The sequence below is a fragment of the Patagioenas fasciata genome, chromosome 20 (assembly GCF_037038585.1).
Source record: "Patagioenas fasciata isolate bPatFas1 chromosome 20, bPatFas1.hap1, whole genome shotgun sequence".
Taxonomy (NCBI): domain Eukaryota; kingdom Metazoa; phylum Chordata; class Aves; order Columbiformes; family Columbidae; genus Patagioenas; species Patagioenas fasciata.
The window spans coordinates 2,639,665-2,655,981 of record NC_092539.1 but is presented as its reverse complement, the minus strand read 5'-3'; the positions used below and the strand labels follow the sequence as shown (position 1 = coordinate 2,655,981).

The 16,317-nt window shown below is 46.8% G+C and overlaps 1 protein-coding gene across 3 annotated transcripts in view; it reads right to left on the bottom strand.

Moving 5' to 3' along the window:
• Positions 1-16,317, bottom strand: part of PNPLA7 (patatin like domain 7, lysophospholipase) — a 129,831-nt gene that overhangs the window by 57,015 nt on the left and 56,499 nt on the right. For 2 of the 3 annotated variants that reach the window (XM_065853940.2, XM_065853938.2), the window contains exons 21-22: positions 5,775-5,835; positions 3,556-3,705 (exon numbers count right to left, since the gene is read on the bottom strand). In XM_065853940.2, coding sequence (XP_065710012.2) covers positions 3,556-3,705; positions 5,775-5,835 — 211 coding nt within the window. The remainder of the gene's footprint in view (positions 1-3,555; positions 3,706-5,774; positions 5,836-16,317) is intronic. The other variant, XM_065853939.2, reaches the window with a different exon arrangement.

Here is a 16,317-nt window from a genome sequence, read left to right as displayed (position 1 = left end):
TGCACTCTGTGGACCACCTGTTGTATTAGTTGCTGCCCTTTAATAATTTACTCAAATTAATATCTGAACCTGTATTCAAGTCACTTTTGGAGTGCTAAAACCATGTTTCTCACCAGTTTCATAAAAGTTGTTTTGGACCCTGTTGTCCCTTAAACCAACCTCGAGGTGCCTCCGTGACAACAGGCAAAAGTGGTTTTCTGTGCTCCTTTAATAAGACGGAAGCAGTTAAAAACTACCAAAACAATAAAAATCCTGTTAAACAGACCAAGCTGCATCCAGCTCCAACTTACAGCACCACCAACGGCCAGTTCTAGGAAAAGATAAACCATCCTCTAGTCTAATTTTGCAGGGTTTGTTCCAACGCAGCTGCATTGCGGGCAGAGTCCTCCCGAGAACCACGGCAGCTGATATTAAACCTCCTGATGGCTCTTGCAATGATCTCGCTATTACTGCGTGGTTTCTAGGATTCTAGACATCATTGCGATATTCGTCTAAGCTAATATTAAAAGGAAGAGTACGGAATTTGCTAAAATAATAGATCAAGTTGCAACAGAAAGCTAAAACCAAGAGCTTTAGCCCTGCGGAAGCTCACACAGAGCAAGGTTACCTCCGCTGCTCCGGAATGGATTGCAAACCCAGAGCAATGAAACCATACAGATCAAATGTTAAATTTACAATTAAACAAAAGGTTTGTTCTAGAAAAACCAAAAGGATAAACAACGAAAATACGGCAAGAGCAGCAAATCTACACAGCGAACCCCCTTATTTTCAAAATTAGGAACATATGCACTGCAAGAGGCTTCCTTACGAGAATGGTTTTCAATTAAGGCTTCTCGAGCATATTAAATAACACCTCTTATTTCCATAAATACATTTAAGGTCTAATCACAGTTCACACCCAAAGCGCAAGTGCTAATTAGCCAGTCTGAACGTGAGAAGCGGGTACAGGCCCAGGTGTCAGCACGAAGCTCCAACTCACCAGCTGCTCCCCAAGGTTCACATGACGCTGCCCTTTCCCTGCACGCAAAATGGACACAGTTCCGATCACCAGGTCAATGCCAAGTAAACCGAAACTTTGCTTCACAACACCGACTTTGGTATTCATTGCATTCTTTGGTACAAGAAGAAAAACAATCCCTTAAATCAGCCCCTTGCCCCATAGCAAAGCACCATCCGGCACATCGCTCACAGTGCTTTGTCACAGAAACGGCCTCAAGTTGCACCAGGGGAGGTTGAGGTTGGATTTAGGAACAATTTCTTCTTCCCCAAAGGGCTGTGGGGCATTGGAACAGGCTGCCCAGGGCAGTGCTGGAGTCACCATCCCTGGAGGGTTGGACAGACGGACGTGAGGTTCTCAGGGACAGGGGGCAGTGCCAGGGGTGGGTTATGGTTGGATTTGATCTTAAAAGTCTTTTCCAAGCAAAATGATTCTGCGATTCTAGGAAGAGCCAATTTCTAGCCAGAGTATAGAGGAGAAAACAGAAAAGTTATCAAATTAAAAAAAATAAATATATATATCAAAAACATAGCCTGCATGACAAACCCTCATCACTGCAGGAGGCTTCATGGGCCAGCGCGAGGAGCAGGGCCAGGCCAGGGCTCTCTCTGCAGCCGTGCTCCGGCCCACGCGCCCCGCCGTGCTTTCACACCACGCTCCCCTTCCCACCGCAGCCGGCTGCTCCGCCCTGCAAGAACGCCAGGTGCCCAGGCTGGGTGGCACCATCTAGAGCTGCCAACACTACACAGACCTCAGTTCAGGAAAGGAAAAGAGAAGGGTGAAAATGCCAAGTGATCACAATAACCCCCCTAATTTGTTATGATCTAGTTGCTTTCAAGTAGAATGGGTATTTTCAGTCTGAATAGTCCATCTAGTTACTTAAGTGTTTGTTTTATTTACAGGCTCCCAGTGCTGTCACACATCAAAACAAGCTGGCGGCAATCCATAAGAAGTACCCATTAGCAATAGAGTTACGGTGGAGATCTGTGCTCCGTTACGGACGTAAAAATTCTCCTGCCATCTCAAAATAAGAGGAATCTTCAAACGCCCCCAAACGCGTACTCGCTGTAACACGTCTCCACCACAAGCTGCATACAAATTCATCTTTCAAAAGGTGAAAGAGTTCAAGCATCAACAGCTTTTTCCTGTGCCTGCTCACCTAGAGGAATTTTTTAAGCAGAATAATAAGTGCCAGCTCCAGATACCCTTAAGGTCAGAAAGGAAATAACCAATAAATGTAAGTGGTTATACCTCAAGCATCACGTAACCTGTACTTTTCAAAATAATAAGCCGTGAGATAGCAGACTAACAATTCATCAAAAGACTACAGGAGATTTACTCAAGAGATCCGTGATAGAGTATGAGCATGAGAAGAGGATGTTCAGGAAACGTCAAACCAGTACTGAGCGTGAACTGAATTGCGAATTCAATATATGGTTCTGTGAGCAACTGGAACTTGAACACACAACTTCACCGGTGGACAAAGGAATTTATGAGTCAGCTGCGAGCTGAATACATGGCTTTGTGAGCATGACACCGACAAACAAGCTGGCAACAAACGCGACAATGATTTAAGACTTCAGTTTGGACTTCCAGTGCCAACCTGCATCTCCTCCACAAGCCTCTTCTGTCAAGTCTTATGCTTACGACTCACTGCACCGCCTCAAGAGAAGAAAACTGCGTAAGAAATCCTTTGCTGGGTGAAGCTGAACACTTGAGGAAGCCTGAAAGACTCTCACAGAGAATCAGACACCCAGGCGGGCAGCACGGACCTGTGCGCTGCTGGGGGGTCTGTCTGGTGGCTCTGGGGGTGCTGGTGACAGCCAAGCAAGGGGCAGACAGACTGGCTAATGTTCCACTCAGTTCCAGAAGGACAGGGAACTGCTGGAGAGAGTCCAGCGCAGCCACCAAGATGCTGAAGGGAGTGGAGCATCTCCCGTGTGAGGAAAGGCTGAGGGAGCTGGGGCTCTGGAGCTGGAGAAGAGGAGACTGAGGGGGGACTCATTCCTGGGGATCAATATGGAAAGGGGGAGTGTCAGGAGGATGGAGCCAGGTTCTTCTCGGTGACAACCAGTGATAGGACAAGGGGTAATGGGTTCAAATTGGAACACAAAAGGTTCCACTTAAATCTGAAAAGCAACTTCTTCCTGGTGAGGGTGGCAGAGCCTGGCCCAGGCTGCCCAGGGAGGCTGTGGAGTCTCCTTCTCTGCAGACATTCAAACCCGCCTGGACACCTTCCTGTGGAACCTCAGCTGGGTGTTCCTGCTCCATGGGGGGATTGCATGGGATGAGCTTTCCAGGTCCCTTCCAACCCCTCACATTCTGGGATTCTGGGTAACTAAGGACACAAAGTTTTCCACTAAAATCAAATGCACACTAGGGATGGGAACAGAGAAGCAAGAGGTGATGAAAAAGGCTGATCCTGAGCACTCTGCACCGCTGTCCCCCAACGCAGCGCGAATCCACCTTTGATTAACGCCAGGCACCTGGCTGTACCTCTCCAACAAGATAAGCAGCGTTTCTTTCTCGCGGCGCAGTAACACATAAATGCTTCTCACCCACAGCGCTGAGCGCATGCTTGAGCTCCAGGGTAAAAGCTGTAAGCGGCACCTCCTCGGACACTGGCATGATGGCTACGGTGGACAGGTTGCTGGCAGGATTGCCCGCGTCCCACTTGCTCGAGCTGTGCAATCCGAGAGGGTAAACTGCTGGAAAAGAAGAAAAACTTGTCAGAAGCCAGCCCAGAAAGGTAGGGGGGCATTTCTTTGTTTCCAGCTGTCAGGCAGCAAGGAAAGGATCACCAAATTGCTTAAGATAAATGTAACACCCTCCAACTCACATAAAAGGAAGGAGTTTCCACATATTTCATCCGTAAGAGGATGAAGATCAACTCCCATAATTTCTGGCTGCTGACACAGCAAGTGTGAGCACAAGTCAGGCAATGTTAAAAACATCTGGATGCCAGGAAAAGGTTCAGTACTGTATTGACCTGACCTGGTAAAAAGACACTTGGAATGGCCACAACTTTGGGACAGGCATTGATTTAGCCTGCAAGAGGAATTAGGTTAAATAACCAACCTCCAAAACCCATTGTCAGGATCAAAATATTACAAAAACTAACATTCGCTTTTCACGGTATTCCTGATCAAGGAATAAATCCCTGTTTTCAAAGTTCCTACAGGGAATGGGTATCTCCACCTGTTTTCACTGCCCTCCAAGATGGGAAAATGTGGAGCTTTACAGATACGTGCTATGGGGTATTAAAATGAAATATGGAAGCTCTGAAGTAGCTGCAGAGTAACTGTGAAGCATTTCCAGTGTAGGACGGTGAGTAAGGACGAGGGCAGGGAGAGGGGAGCACTTTTCAACAGAAGTGTGTGAGACATTACCAAGATCTCCATAGATCGCTCGGAACAGGAAAAGATCCATGATCCAGTTCTACAAACTGTCCTTTTTATTTTGATACTATTTCATTTCTCTTTAAATAAACCTTCTCAGACAGCCTCACTTTGCCTATCAACTCAGCTCTAAGCACACAATAAATTCCATGTCATCTAAGTTAGGATTTAACATCCTGCTTATTTCACTCAAAGGCCTAAGATGCACCATTAAGATGAATTCTTGCAATGGGCATATGGAAATATCTGATATACTATATGGAAACTCACTCACAGTCTATATATATGCAAGATGGACAGTGCACTGCAGGACACAACGAAATATCAGATAAACCGTTTTCAAATATATTCAGCGATCGAGTTATTCATTTCATTGGCAATCTTCAGGAAGATATTTGTAGGTTCAAATAGGTTAGATATCAGTGCTCAGTTCCTTCATCTCCATCGGCCCTTCCCTCCTCAGAACCTCAGTGGTGATGCTCTGATTGAACTCCTATTGCTGTCACCAATTTTCCTCCCATTTTCTCCATCTATTAACAGCATATTGCCCCGTTTCCCAAGCCGCGCGGACTCTGCCCGAAGCCACAACGGCATTTCAGCACGCACAGAAGTTTAAGTACAATTATCCCCGGAGATTCGCACGCTGATTGTGCGCAGAAAGCTCAGCACGTAACGAAAGGGCAGAGTTTGAGATTCACTCCCCAAAACTGCTGCAAAACACCAGTTGGCCTCTTCATTTTCAGCCTCCTTGGAACATTGTAAAAAGAGTAATAAATAGAATTAAAAATTCCTCACTAAACAACTTGAAACAGTAAAAACCCCACAACACCCTCAGTAGTTGATGTGCATCATTTTTCTTTTAAAAGCTGCTCAAGCAAATGGGGAAAATCGTCCTCCTCCTCCCTTCAATCAGTAAATACATTTGTTTTGCCTCTGCCACTTACATAAAGCTTCAGAACCAAGGCACTGCAGACCATTTCCTCTCAGACAATTCATTAAGATAATGCAAATACAGACATATTAAATCAGTCTGCACGCAGATGCCGCTCGGCAGGACTATCTGCTTCAAGTCTATTACAGCTGCTCTTTCCAATGCTCCTTTCGAGCTCTTCTCCTGCAAGAATGTAAAGCAAATTTCGCTGCACATATGCAGCGGTACTTTTCTATCTCAATTGCAAATCCTTCCATTCCCACACTTATTTAGCCACGCTCCGCCAAAAAATCAAATCTAAAAAATGGTACGCTTGTGACAACAGCTAAAATATTTAGCGACAACTTCTCTTTTCCGAGTGTGCGCTTGCTGTTTCCAGATTTAACGCTGTAAATCTGGCTCTGAGGAGGCACCAGCGCGAACGGGAGCGGTGCGGGATGAGCCTCACCTCCCTGCTGCAGGCTGCCCAGGATCTTCTCGCCCAGCAAGTGGATCAGTCTGGTCACAACCTGGTGATGGGAGGGAGAGAAAAGAAACAGATATTCAGGCATAAGGTACTAAAAACAGGGCGTTTCAACGGATGCTTTCACACTTTTGTGAGATGTTATCTCAGGTCGCACCATGTAGGTTTTATAACCACAGGCTCTTTCCCGGCTGTAATGTTTGGCGACTGATCGTTTGTCTTGATTTCTTTTACCTTATTTTACTGTAATCTGGAAAAAACAAGAAAGCAAAAGAGGCACTATTCAACTTGCTTTGGGAACAAAAGAAAATAGTCCAGTTATTTTGGGAAGCATCTCCAAGTGCATTTTCAGTTCTCTTTACTCTCTGCAGTGCCTGCATCTCCGAGTCCCTCTGCCCATTTGGGGCTGTTGCATTCACCTTCTATAGGTATTAAAGGCTCTAACAGATCCAACAGATCCTGCACACAATCCTGAGCCCTGTGAATCAGTCACTGTTCACAGTAACCAATTCCAGACATCTCGAATCAAAGGGATAAGGACGCACTCGAAACGCCTGCAGGGTCAGAACAAACTATCCACGTTGTTTCGAAGGGGAAATTGCTTTTTCCCTCGAATCACGTTTGTGTGATACCTCTGAAAGGATCAATTTTTCCCCAGCCTTTTTTTTTCAACAGGTCTTACATGGATATAAATCAATATTCAAATAGCAAAGCACATCTGAAAACTGACGAGCTCATCTTCAATGTAAATACTCAATAATTCCCAACAAGTGGTGCAGCAGACTAATAATTGCAATACCAAGGAGTGACAGACTTGGAAAATGCATCATTTATTCCAAAAAGCTGTGCACAAATGTTTCACCAAATAAGGAAAAGAGATGCTTAAATGCATTAAGGATTAATAGCACAATCATTAGATACTCTCCTCCAGACAAATGATTGAAGGTCAAAATAACCTAATCTTCAGGAGGACACAAAAAAAAGGATAACACAAGTTGTCCAAACTGTTAACAAGCTGAACAAGCAGCAGCAAATGGCTACCTTGGATTTTGGACAGAGACAGACAAACTGTTCCCCTAAGAACAAGCACTTCACAATGCATCTTTCAAATAAAAAACCACATAAGCATCAAGACAGCTCAGCATGCCCATCAGGATCATTTATAGATATCCTGCTTTAAAAAGAAATTAAAATAAATTCCCCTAGATTGTGAGTGTCAGGAGGATGGAGCCAGGCTCTTCTCGGTGACAACCAGTGACAGGACAAGGGGCAATGGGTACAAACTGGAACACAGGAGGTTCCACTTAAATTTGAGAAGAAACTTCTTCTCATTAAGGGTGTCAGAGCCTGGCCCAGGCTGCCCAGGGAGGTTGTGGAGTCTCCTTCTCTGCAGACATTCAAACCCACCTGGACACCTTCCTGTGGAACCTCAGCTGGGTGTTCCTGCTCCATGGGGGGATTGCACTGGATGAGCTTTCCAGGTCCCTTCCAACCCCTCACATTCTGGGATTCTGTGTGATTCTGTGATTGTGAAACTCCACAATTTTAACAAGCACTGATATTATAGGATCATAGAATGTCCTGAGTTGAAAGGGACCCACCAGGATCGTCCCGTTCAGCTCCTGTCCCTGCATGTGACAACATCTTTTAAGCATCTGGAGGAGGGAGGGAGAAGAGCAAACTGCAGCTTACAGCAGAGCAAGGAGCAGGAGCTAAACCAAGTTATCTGAGCAATTTCTGTCCCATAGCCATAGGTTCCGACAGATGCCACATCGACCATCTCCTCAACTGCTCGAACGTTTCTCTTTGCAACAAAACCAAGCCCAGCCAACTCATCACCCCTTCAGCGTGAAGATCCGCGGTTCTGGGATTGTTCAACTAGCGGCGCTGGGTGTAGCCATGGAAAAGTGCCCCAGCTACAGGAGCAGCGAGGGAAAGAGGGAATTCTTAATAAAAATGAAGAGACTGGTTGTCCTTGCTAAGGGAGATCACCTGCCCCTCCAGAGTGTTCTCACGCCTTCACCCAATAACCTGTATCCACACACCAGGACTTGCCTTCAGCAGTTTTGGAAGGTGTTATGAGCATTTTACACTCCTGAACCACTTTAAACGTCAGAATTTTAATTACTTACTAAAACCAACTCCTGTATTTATAACTTTTCTGCTCTAAAGACAGCTAAGGAGAGCTCTAGCTAAGTCAAAGAAAATGTCCAAGGTTAACGACAGAACTAAGAATAGAACCTACCGGTCTCATTTTCCAGTTAGCTGCTCCTATTACCAGGAAACATTATTTGTCTTGTTTGCTAGAGCAAACCTTACGGCCTTGGTATGTATAGATATGGAAAAATTATTTCCCCGGTGACTTTGTAAGACAAGCGAATTGCTCACCATAGCGGGATGAGTCACGCTGGCGCAGTCATGGCAACGTCGAAGGAACATCAATTTGAGATCGGAGCTAAGAACCGGCCTGAAATTTCCATGGAGCTCTATATTACATACCCTACATTTTCCTTCACAAAAAGGCAATGTTTTCCTCTAGGAGGGACTTGTCCATCTGTCTGAGGGAGAAGTCAATATAAACCATCTCTCTTCGTCAACAACACACCCAAGCTGCCCCCACATTGCTGTGCAGGGCGGCCAAAGCAGCCCCCACCAAATCCAGTGCAACTGGGGAGAACACAAAACCTTTCAGGTCTCCAAACCCCTTTATTCTAATATGGCACAAGAAGAAGGAGCAGCACCATTCAATAGAGCCCAAGAGAGTACGACAAGGAAGGCAGCGGACCTGGGGTGGCACCGAGGGGCTGGATTAGCTTGGGGAGGGGAGGAAGAAGCAGAAATTAGCCCTTGTTTAGGAGGTCTAGGACAGGGAGTGAAGAGAAACAGATATTCAGAGCATGCCTGGAGGAGATGGGCCCGGTGACAGACCCAGGCACTGCTTTTCAAAAAGCAGGCAAGACTTCTACCCCTCTGCGGTGCAAACGCCAGCCTTTCCCAAGCACGGTGCCAGAAGAGCGCCGAGAACTTCCCAGACGTGCAAAACCGTCACATCTCCACGGTGTCACCATCACATCTCCACGGTGCCACCATCACATCTCCACGGTGCCACCATCGCCCAGGGCCAGATGGTGCGGTCGGAAGCGTCTGGTGCGCCCATCCCTGCGGCACAGCCGGGATTTTCCAGCCTCTTTAGCACCATCCGCCCCGCAAACGCGCGCCCCGCTCTCCAGACAGCGCAGCCCCGGCCGCTGGCACGGAACCAGCCGGCTCCGATTGAACAAGGCAGCGAGCTGGAGTCCAGACTTCTCCAAGAACACCAGGAGGTTTCTAAATTAGGCCAGAATCATTAATTGCCTGCAAAGTACATGCAACTGTTTGTCTCCTTGGACTAGGGATAGAGCCAAACTCGGTTTAGTTTGTGAGGAAGTTGAATTTATCATGCCTCGAGATAAGAAACTGCAGTAGCAGCGACTGGAGGCTGCTCAGTTAATCACAGTTAATCACTTCCCCCAATAACGAGCAGCAGAGACAGCGATGAGGCACTTCAGGCCAGGCGTGAAACAAGCGGCGCCGCTGAAATGGCCACGCTGCAGGTTGAACTTGTCCTTGTGACAAGGGACACACTTTCCTGTCCACTGCTGCCACCTCCAGCTGTGAAATGACTCAGAAAGGTCCCAAAGCTTTGCCAGCAACCTAAATAGACACCTGGAGGGGCTGAGTCTGGACTCGGGAGCCGCGGAGCCCGCTTGGGTCACACGGACAAGTAGGTCAACCTTCAAAAAAGAAAAACTGAAGCAAAGCAGAATTAACTCTCCTGAGTTTATGCAGAAGACTTCTCAGGTCAGAAAGAAGAAAACTGACCTTATAGATCTAAAAACCTGAGTATTTCTCCAGCTCAAAAGCTATTTGGAATCCAGGTGCGTCTGTAGCACTCTCCGAAAGCCCCGGAACCTCTCCTGCTCTCGCAGACAGTGCTGCAAGCATAAATTCATAAAAGCTCTCCCACAGCAGGACATTCAGCTGAGACACACATTTTGCAAGGGAAATAAAATGTTCCTTCTCCTCCTCCTCCCACCTACTCACCTTTGCAGATTAACTCACCAGAACAATGGAGCGCAGGGCAAAACAGGACAACGAGCGTTTCTCTGTCTCAAAGGATGTCAGTGAGCACTTTCCTCAGCACAATCTCACCCCTCTGACCCCGCTCACCACTTCCCATCTCCCTAGAGCCCTATTTTTCTCCTGCCTGTTTCTGAATCAGCTCCATGCCCAGTAAGACCTGCTCAAACTCTCTTAGCACCCTCTGACCCCTCAGCTCCCTCCTATTGACTGTGAAAATCTGCACCTGCTCCCTCTGGGAAAACATCCATTTCTTCTCTGCTTAACTAAATTTCAATTACCCAACAGATCGGCAGCCTCTGCATTGCAGGGCAAGGACTAAACTTCACCTTCCCAAGGGACTGTGTTTGCCTGCCTTAGGATGACGGATTCCAGCTGCAAAACCAACGTCCTGCAGCGAGGGGAGCGCAGGTGCCACCGCTCCGCAGCTCCTGCCAGCGACGGTGCAGACCTGCGGGTGACGTCTTCATCCATCTCAGGTGTTCTGAGCATCACCGCGACCAGAATTCCCACCCCAAGGGGTTATGGTCCCCAGCACTGTATTTCATAGAATCACACAACTATTTTGCTTGGAGGAGACCCCCAAGATCATCGAGTCCAACCATTAACCAACCACCACAATGCCTTTAAATGTTTCAACTGTTCTTCCCAGGCTGGGTTCTAGTTAAAGCTTTTGCTTCTGTTCAACTGTGAAACTTAAGGGTTGCTTTACAATAAGCCCTTTTGAAAGTGATTCTCCTGAGAGTTCAGCTGTAAAATGTTTTCCTGTGGATATTTATTTCATTCTGTGAATAGTACAGATTGCCTGGCGAATTGACTATCTGCTAATAGTTAACAGTGGTACCAAATGAAGCTTTTTCTCATCTTAGCTGAGTTCCAACAAAGCTGATTTAAAGAAATCACGGGAAAACTCCATAAAATCTACACCAACATCCAAATTCCCAGTAACAAGTAACTGATATAAAAGCTACTGCCTGGTACAAATCTGTTTGTATTAAAAGAAATATGTGTAAGAACAAAACCAAAGCAACACATTCGTCAACTCCGCTCCACACTGCCCTAAGGCTCAGGTTTAACTGTATGCTATTTTAAATCTAAGCAACAAAGCTCTGGTGCAAGGAAGCAAAGGGTCAGTGGTGGTTTGCTGCTTTAGGAAAGCAGGCATGGCTAAAGCCTGACCAAAGCCAGTGTGGATCCTGTACAACCAACAGAGTGACAGCCTACAAGAGAAGAACAGAGAAGAGCAACAAGACTGGGGAAGGGACTTGAACACAAGCCCTATGGGGAGAGGCTGAGGGAGCTGGGCTTGTTCAGTCTGGAGCAGAGGAGGCTTAGAGGTGAGCTCAGCACTCTCTAGAACGACCTGAAGGGCAGTTCTAGCCAGGGGGGATTGGGCTCTTCTCCCAGGCAGTCAGCAATAGGACAAGGGGGCAGGGGCTTCAACTCTGCCAGGGGAAATTGAGGCTGGAGATGAGAAAGCAATTCTGTGCAGAGAGAGTGGTCAGCATTGGAATGGCTGCCCAGGGAGGTGCTGGACTCACCGGCCCTGCAGGTTTGTAAACTGAGATTGGCCATGGCACTTAGTGCCATGATCTGGTCAATGGACTGGAGTTGGACCAAGGGTTGGACTGGGTGATCTCTGAGGGCTTTTCCAACCCAGTCCATTCTGTGATTCTGTGAAACCCAAATGTAGTTTTTCTTCCAAGTCTGTTCCGATCTTCTCCAGCGGATACTCTAACATCGCCCTTACCCAAAGGAACAGCGTTCTCGCAGTCAACAAGGCTTTCAGGGGAGCCAAGGACCTCGTGCGGTGACTTTGAAGTGTAAAAATCAGACGTTTAATAGTTAAGCCTTTAAAACTTCAAGTCAGTCATCCAATAGGCCACCGTTAAATTAAATATGTTAAACGACAATTTATCGGTACCTTCACAGCAGATTATTATAGACCTTCACACACCTCTGTGATTTAGTTAAAGGGCACATAAAAGGGCTTTCTGCCACACAGAGGCCCAAAGCTAGCACGGAAAGCAGGGCTGCAAGGGGTGTCTGTTCTACAAAGTAAATGCAACTGGGGTAAAATAGTAATAACGGCCATTTAATCTATATAAATTCACACAATGGCAAATTCATTTCTGTGGAGCTCTTTCCAGGAGCTGAGATTATTGGCTACCAGCTTTCTTCAGGGTTTTTTTTTAGGGACAAGGGAGGAGGAGAGGTAAATTGGATCCGCAACTTGAATAAAACCAGGGCGTTATTGAAGCTTTACACGGCCCCAGATCAGATCAAACGCTCCGCTTGTCACGGAATCAGGGCACTTAGCAAGGGCCCTCCGGTTCAAACTTCCAGTGGTTTGAGAACCGCGGTGACAAAGCAAACCTTAGATGCTCGCTCAAATTTCTGGCGCCTTTAAAAATGCCACTAAAACATAAAGAAGTGAAGCCTCATCCTGGGGCTGTGAGCTTCTAACATTTGTGATCCATTGTGTCTTGAAGCAGATTGCCAGTTTGGGATCACTGCTATGACTGAGCACCCTCCCATCAGGGGCTACAGCCGGTGACCGTGGTTCTGCTGAACGTTTTTCTTCTCTCCTTTTCACATCCACTTCTACAGTCAAGGAAAACTTGTTTTAATGGGCCACGGGAATGAATACAGAAAAATCTAGAAGCGTGGCCTCTCCTTACCTATTCCACAGCACCACGTCAAGCTTAAATAATGTGATGCACAAGCTACACGATGCCCGAGGGAAGCGTTTTGAAAAGAGGCCACATTACAGAACTCACTTTGCACTGCAGAGAACCCCAGGGAAGGCTCGATCCACTCCAACAAACCTCTGGTTCAAACACACATCCAAAGATAGCAGGACTTGCTGCCCAAGATGGATGATGGGCTCCGAATATATTTAAACCCCAAGGGCAGACTTAAAGAATAAAAAGAAACACAGAAAAACGCTGTGTTTCCTAGCACGCCTTTCTCACATGCACTAGGTTGTCTTGCAGTTAACACCCCCACGGCTCCCAAGCAATTTCCATCAGCTACAGCAGGTCTACATTTCAAGTGAGAATTATAAAAACAACCTCAGCTCGGCAGAGACAAAGATCGTCTATGAAACGCGATCCAAGTTATCCACTGATGTTAGAACATCTCTGTAATCTGTTCACAAATTCTGCGCTCCTGCTGCTGCTTCGAAACCGCTTTGCGGTGCCAAAAATCGTGAGCTGGTTCTCTGTCCTACTTTTCAGAACTGAAGGCAGCGATGAAAATAGAAAGAATCAATTCCCTTTCACTCCTGCAACTCTGAAAAGCTTCAAGCAGCACCAGAAACAAGCATCGCGGCGTTTGGAGGAGCAAACGCTCTCGCTGGTTCAGTGCCCAGGGCTGAGCTGGGCAGGAGTCACAGAATCATTTCAGTTGGAAGAGACCCTCAGGATCATCAAGTCCAACCATAATCTAGCTCTAGGACTAAACCATGACTCTGAGAACCTCACCTAAATGCCTTTTAAACCCCTCCAGGGACGGTGACTCCAGCACTGCCCTGGGCAGCCTGTTCCAATGCCCCACAGCCCTTTGGGAAAGAAGAAATTGTTCCCAGATCCAACCTCAACCTCCCCTGGCGCAACTTGAGGCCGTTTCCTCTGCTCCTGGCGCTTGTTCCTGGGGAGCAGAGCCCGACCCCCCCTGGCTCCAAGCTCCTTTCAGGCAGTTCAGAGATCAGAAGGTCTCCCCTCAGCTCCTGTTCTCCAGCTGAACCCCCCAGGTCCCTCAGCCGCTCCCATCACACTTGTGCTCCAGCCCCTCACCGGCTCCGTTCCCTTCTCTGCACTCTCTCTAGTACCTCAATGTCCGTCTCATGATGAGGGGCCCAAAACTGAGTCCTGAGCAAACACAAAGGGGCAGATTTGCACTGGGACCACCTTCACTTGGGAATGTCTGGGATGTCACATCCAGAGGGACTCAAGGTCAGGACACTTTCCTGAGACCCAAGATGACGTAGCTGCAGATTGAACAGGATCCAGAAGTCAACATCTTTCCTTTCTGGGCACATACTCTGAGATTCTGGCTGTTGGTTATTACTGAGATGAGACTCCCCATGCTCACCCATCTGTTTGATCCCTCAGGAGAGCAGCAGCTCCAGCGGGTCTCCCCACAGATCCCAGCAGACCAGTGCCCCACGCCTGACAGGACCAAAGCAGATGCCAGGGGACAAGACCAAAGAGGCCGAGCATACGGTGCTTCCCCAAGCATCAGCTGTGCAATTTTTCCAGATTGCACATCACAGCTCAAGGAACTTGAATTACTGTACGGTCTAATAGAACATGATTTCCCTCATTTGACATTGTTCTCGTTGGCAAGCATCACCCACATTTACAATTTTCTTACCCATTAGGTAATATTTTCTGACAATGCTTTTCAGGGTTGGATCCTCTACAACCACTTAATGTCTGGTGAAAGCATGCAGGATGAAGTCCCTTCACTAACTCCTGGAATTAAAGGGTTCTTCACCCTCGATAGGAAATATTAAAGCTCAAGGGTAACTTACTGAAAGGGTAATTCCACCTCAGAAACCACCCAGTTCTTGGCTGTGGAGACACACACTGCTTGGGCTCTATGGCAGCTGCCAAGAGGAACCCCAAAACAAAAGCAATTCACTTTGGTGTGGGCTTCCTCCGATCTAAGAGAGAATTTCACCTGTCTCAGGGGTCAAACACCCATCTTCGGTCACTGTTCCATTGAGCAAGACTCCGGTTGACTTCACCTTCCGGTCGGTAGGGAATTGTGTGCGATGAGTCGCTTCTTGTTCTAGAAGGTGGTTTTCTGACTTGCAGAGGACTCAGAGGACAATCCTCCTCCACGCTGCTGAGGCACAAGTAGCTCCTGCTACCCAGTCCATTATTTCAAAACTCTTGCACCCGCTATCCCCTCATTACTTTATTACTTCTGATTGAATGGGGAAAACAATGTCATAAATCCTGCCCATAAATCACTCTGCCAGAAAAACAAGAGAGAAAATGGGATGGAGAGAATTCATTTGGCCCATCCCTCTGCCCAGCACTAAGCATCACCTCAGAAGTAATTTTTTAAGAGGTTATAAAAACAAGTAACAATCTTTCTAGGGAGTAGAATCAGCTTTTTCTTAATATCCAACTCCTGCCATTTCATTACGCTGCCATTTGCCGTATTCCGATATGGCGAGTAGCTTATCCCATCTCTGCCAGCAGACAACTTGACACATTTGCAAACAGCTACCGGGTCTTCCCTTCAGCTTTCAGTCCTTTTGCCTTCCTAGGTTAACATTTCTAACCACCAATTCGCCTCCTTTTTGCCCTCCAGACTCTGCCTGTCCCTCCGCACGCGCTGCAGCCCAGTACCGAGGCTCTTCCAACCCCAGAACACCAGTGTTTCTTCACTCCAAAACACTTCCTGTTGACACAGTTATTTTGTTCACAGCTGCAGGACGTTGTTCAGGCATTGTCAGCATTAGATTCTGGATTCTCTTCTAAGAAACACCTACCCAGGCCCTTTTCTCTGCATGCCATTTACTAGTTTCTAGCTCAAAAACTCCAGTAAACTCCTTTACTCTTCCATTGACTTTCTACTTGACTTCAAACTCTCTACCCTATTGTTTTCCTTCATCGCTTCAGTTCCCTCTCACTTCTGTCCTTCCTCTCTTATGTGATGGACCTAACAGACAAAAAGACACAACACAGTTCCTTAAAAGATCTATTTTAGCATTTCGTTTCACTTCAACTAATTAGCCGAACCATATGCAAGTCTAGAGAAAACTAACTCTGTGTTTGAAAAAGTCAGGAATTTGAGGCTGATGCTCTATAGATATGGGAAGACATTTGAATTCTATTACGAGTAAATGTTTTGAATTGTACTATAAATGTAACGTTCAAGCTCAACTTGAACTGCAAAGTGAAAAGATTCATATCTCCACAGAGAGCACTTTTTAGGGGAAAACAATCCTGCCAACTAATGGAATTGGGAAAGGGATGAGAGAGAAAAGAGACGCTGAGATTCTTCCTCCAGACAGAAGGCAGATTAGAACACAGCCTTTTTGCTGTGTAAATGCTAAATATTTTGTGATTACTACTAATTTATTATTTAAATGTTTACTAGGAACATCTAAAATCATCCACCAAGGAGAACGGTGGTTTTAAGTTCCACCCGCTCGTTTCCTGGTCAGTCACAAGGAGAGTGAGATTTAAAAGGGCAGCTGGAGGCCGGAGGTGGTGGCGGCGGCACCGGGTTTGCGGCTCGTTCCATGCAGAAGCCGCGTGTTGCCACCGGTTCATAAATCCGGGCAGGAAATCTGCTCCATTAGATAGAGAAGAGAATCGGAGGAATATTCAAGAGAAATCCAGAGAACGGGAGTGCCCTGTGTGACAACCCACAGCAGCAGTTCCCA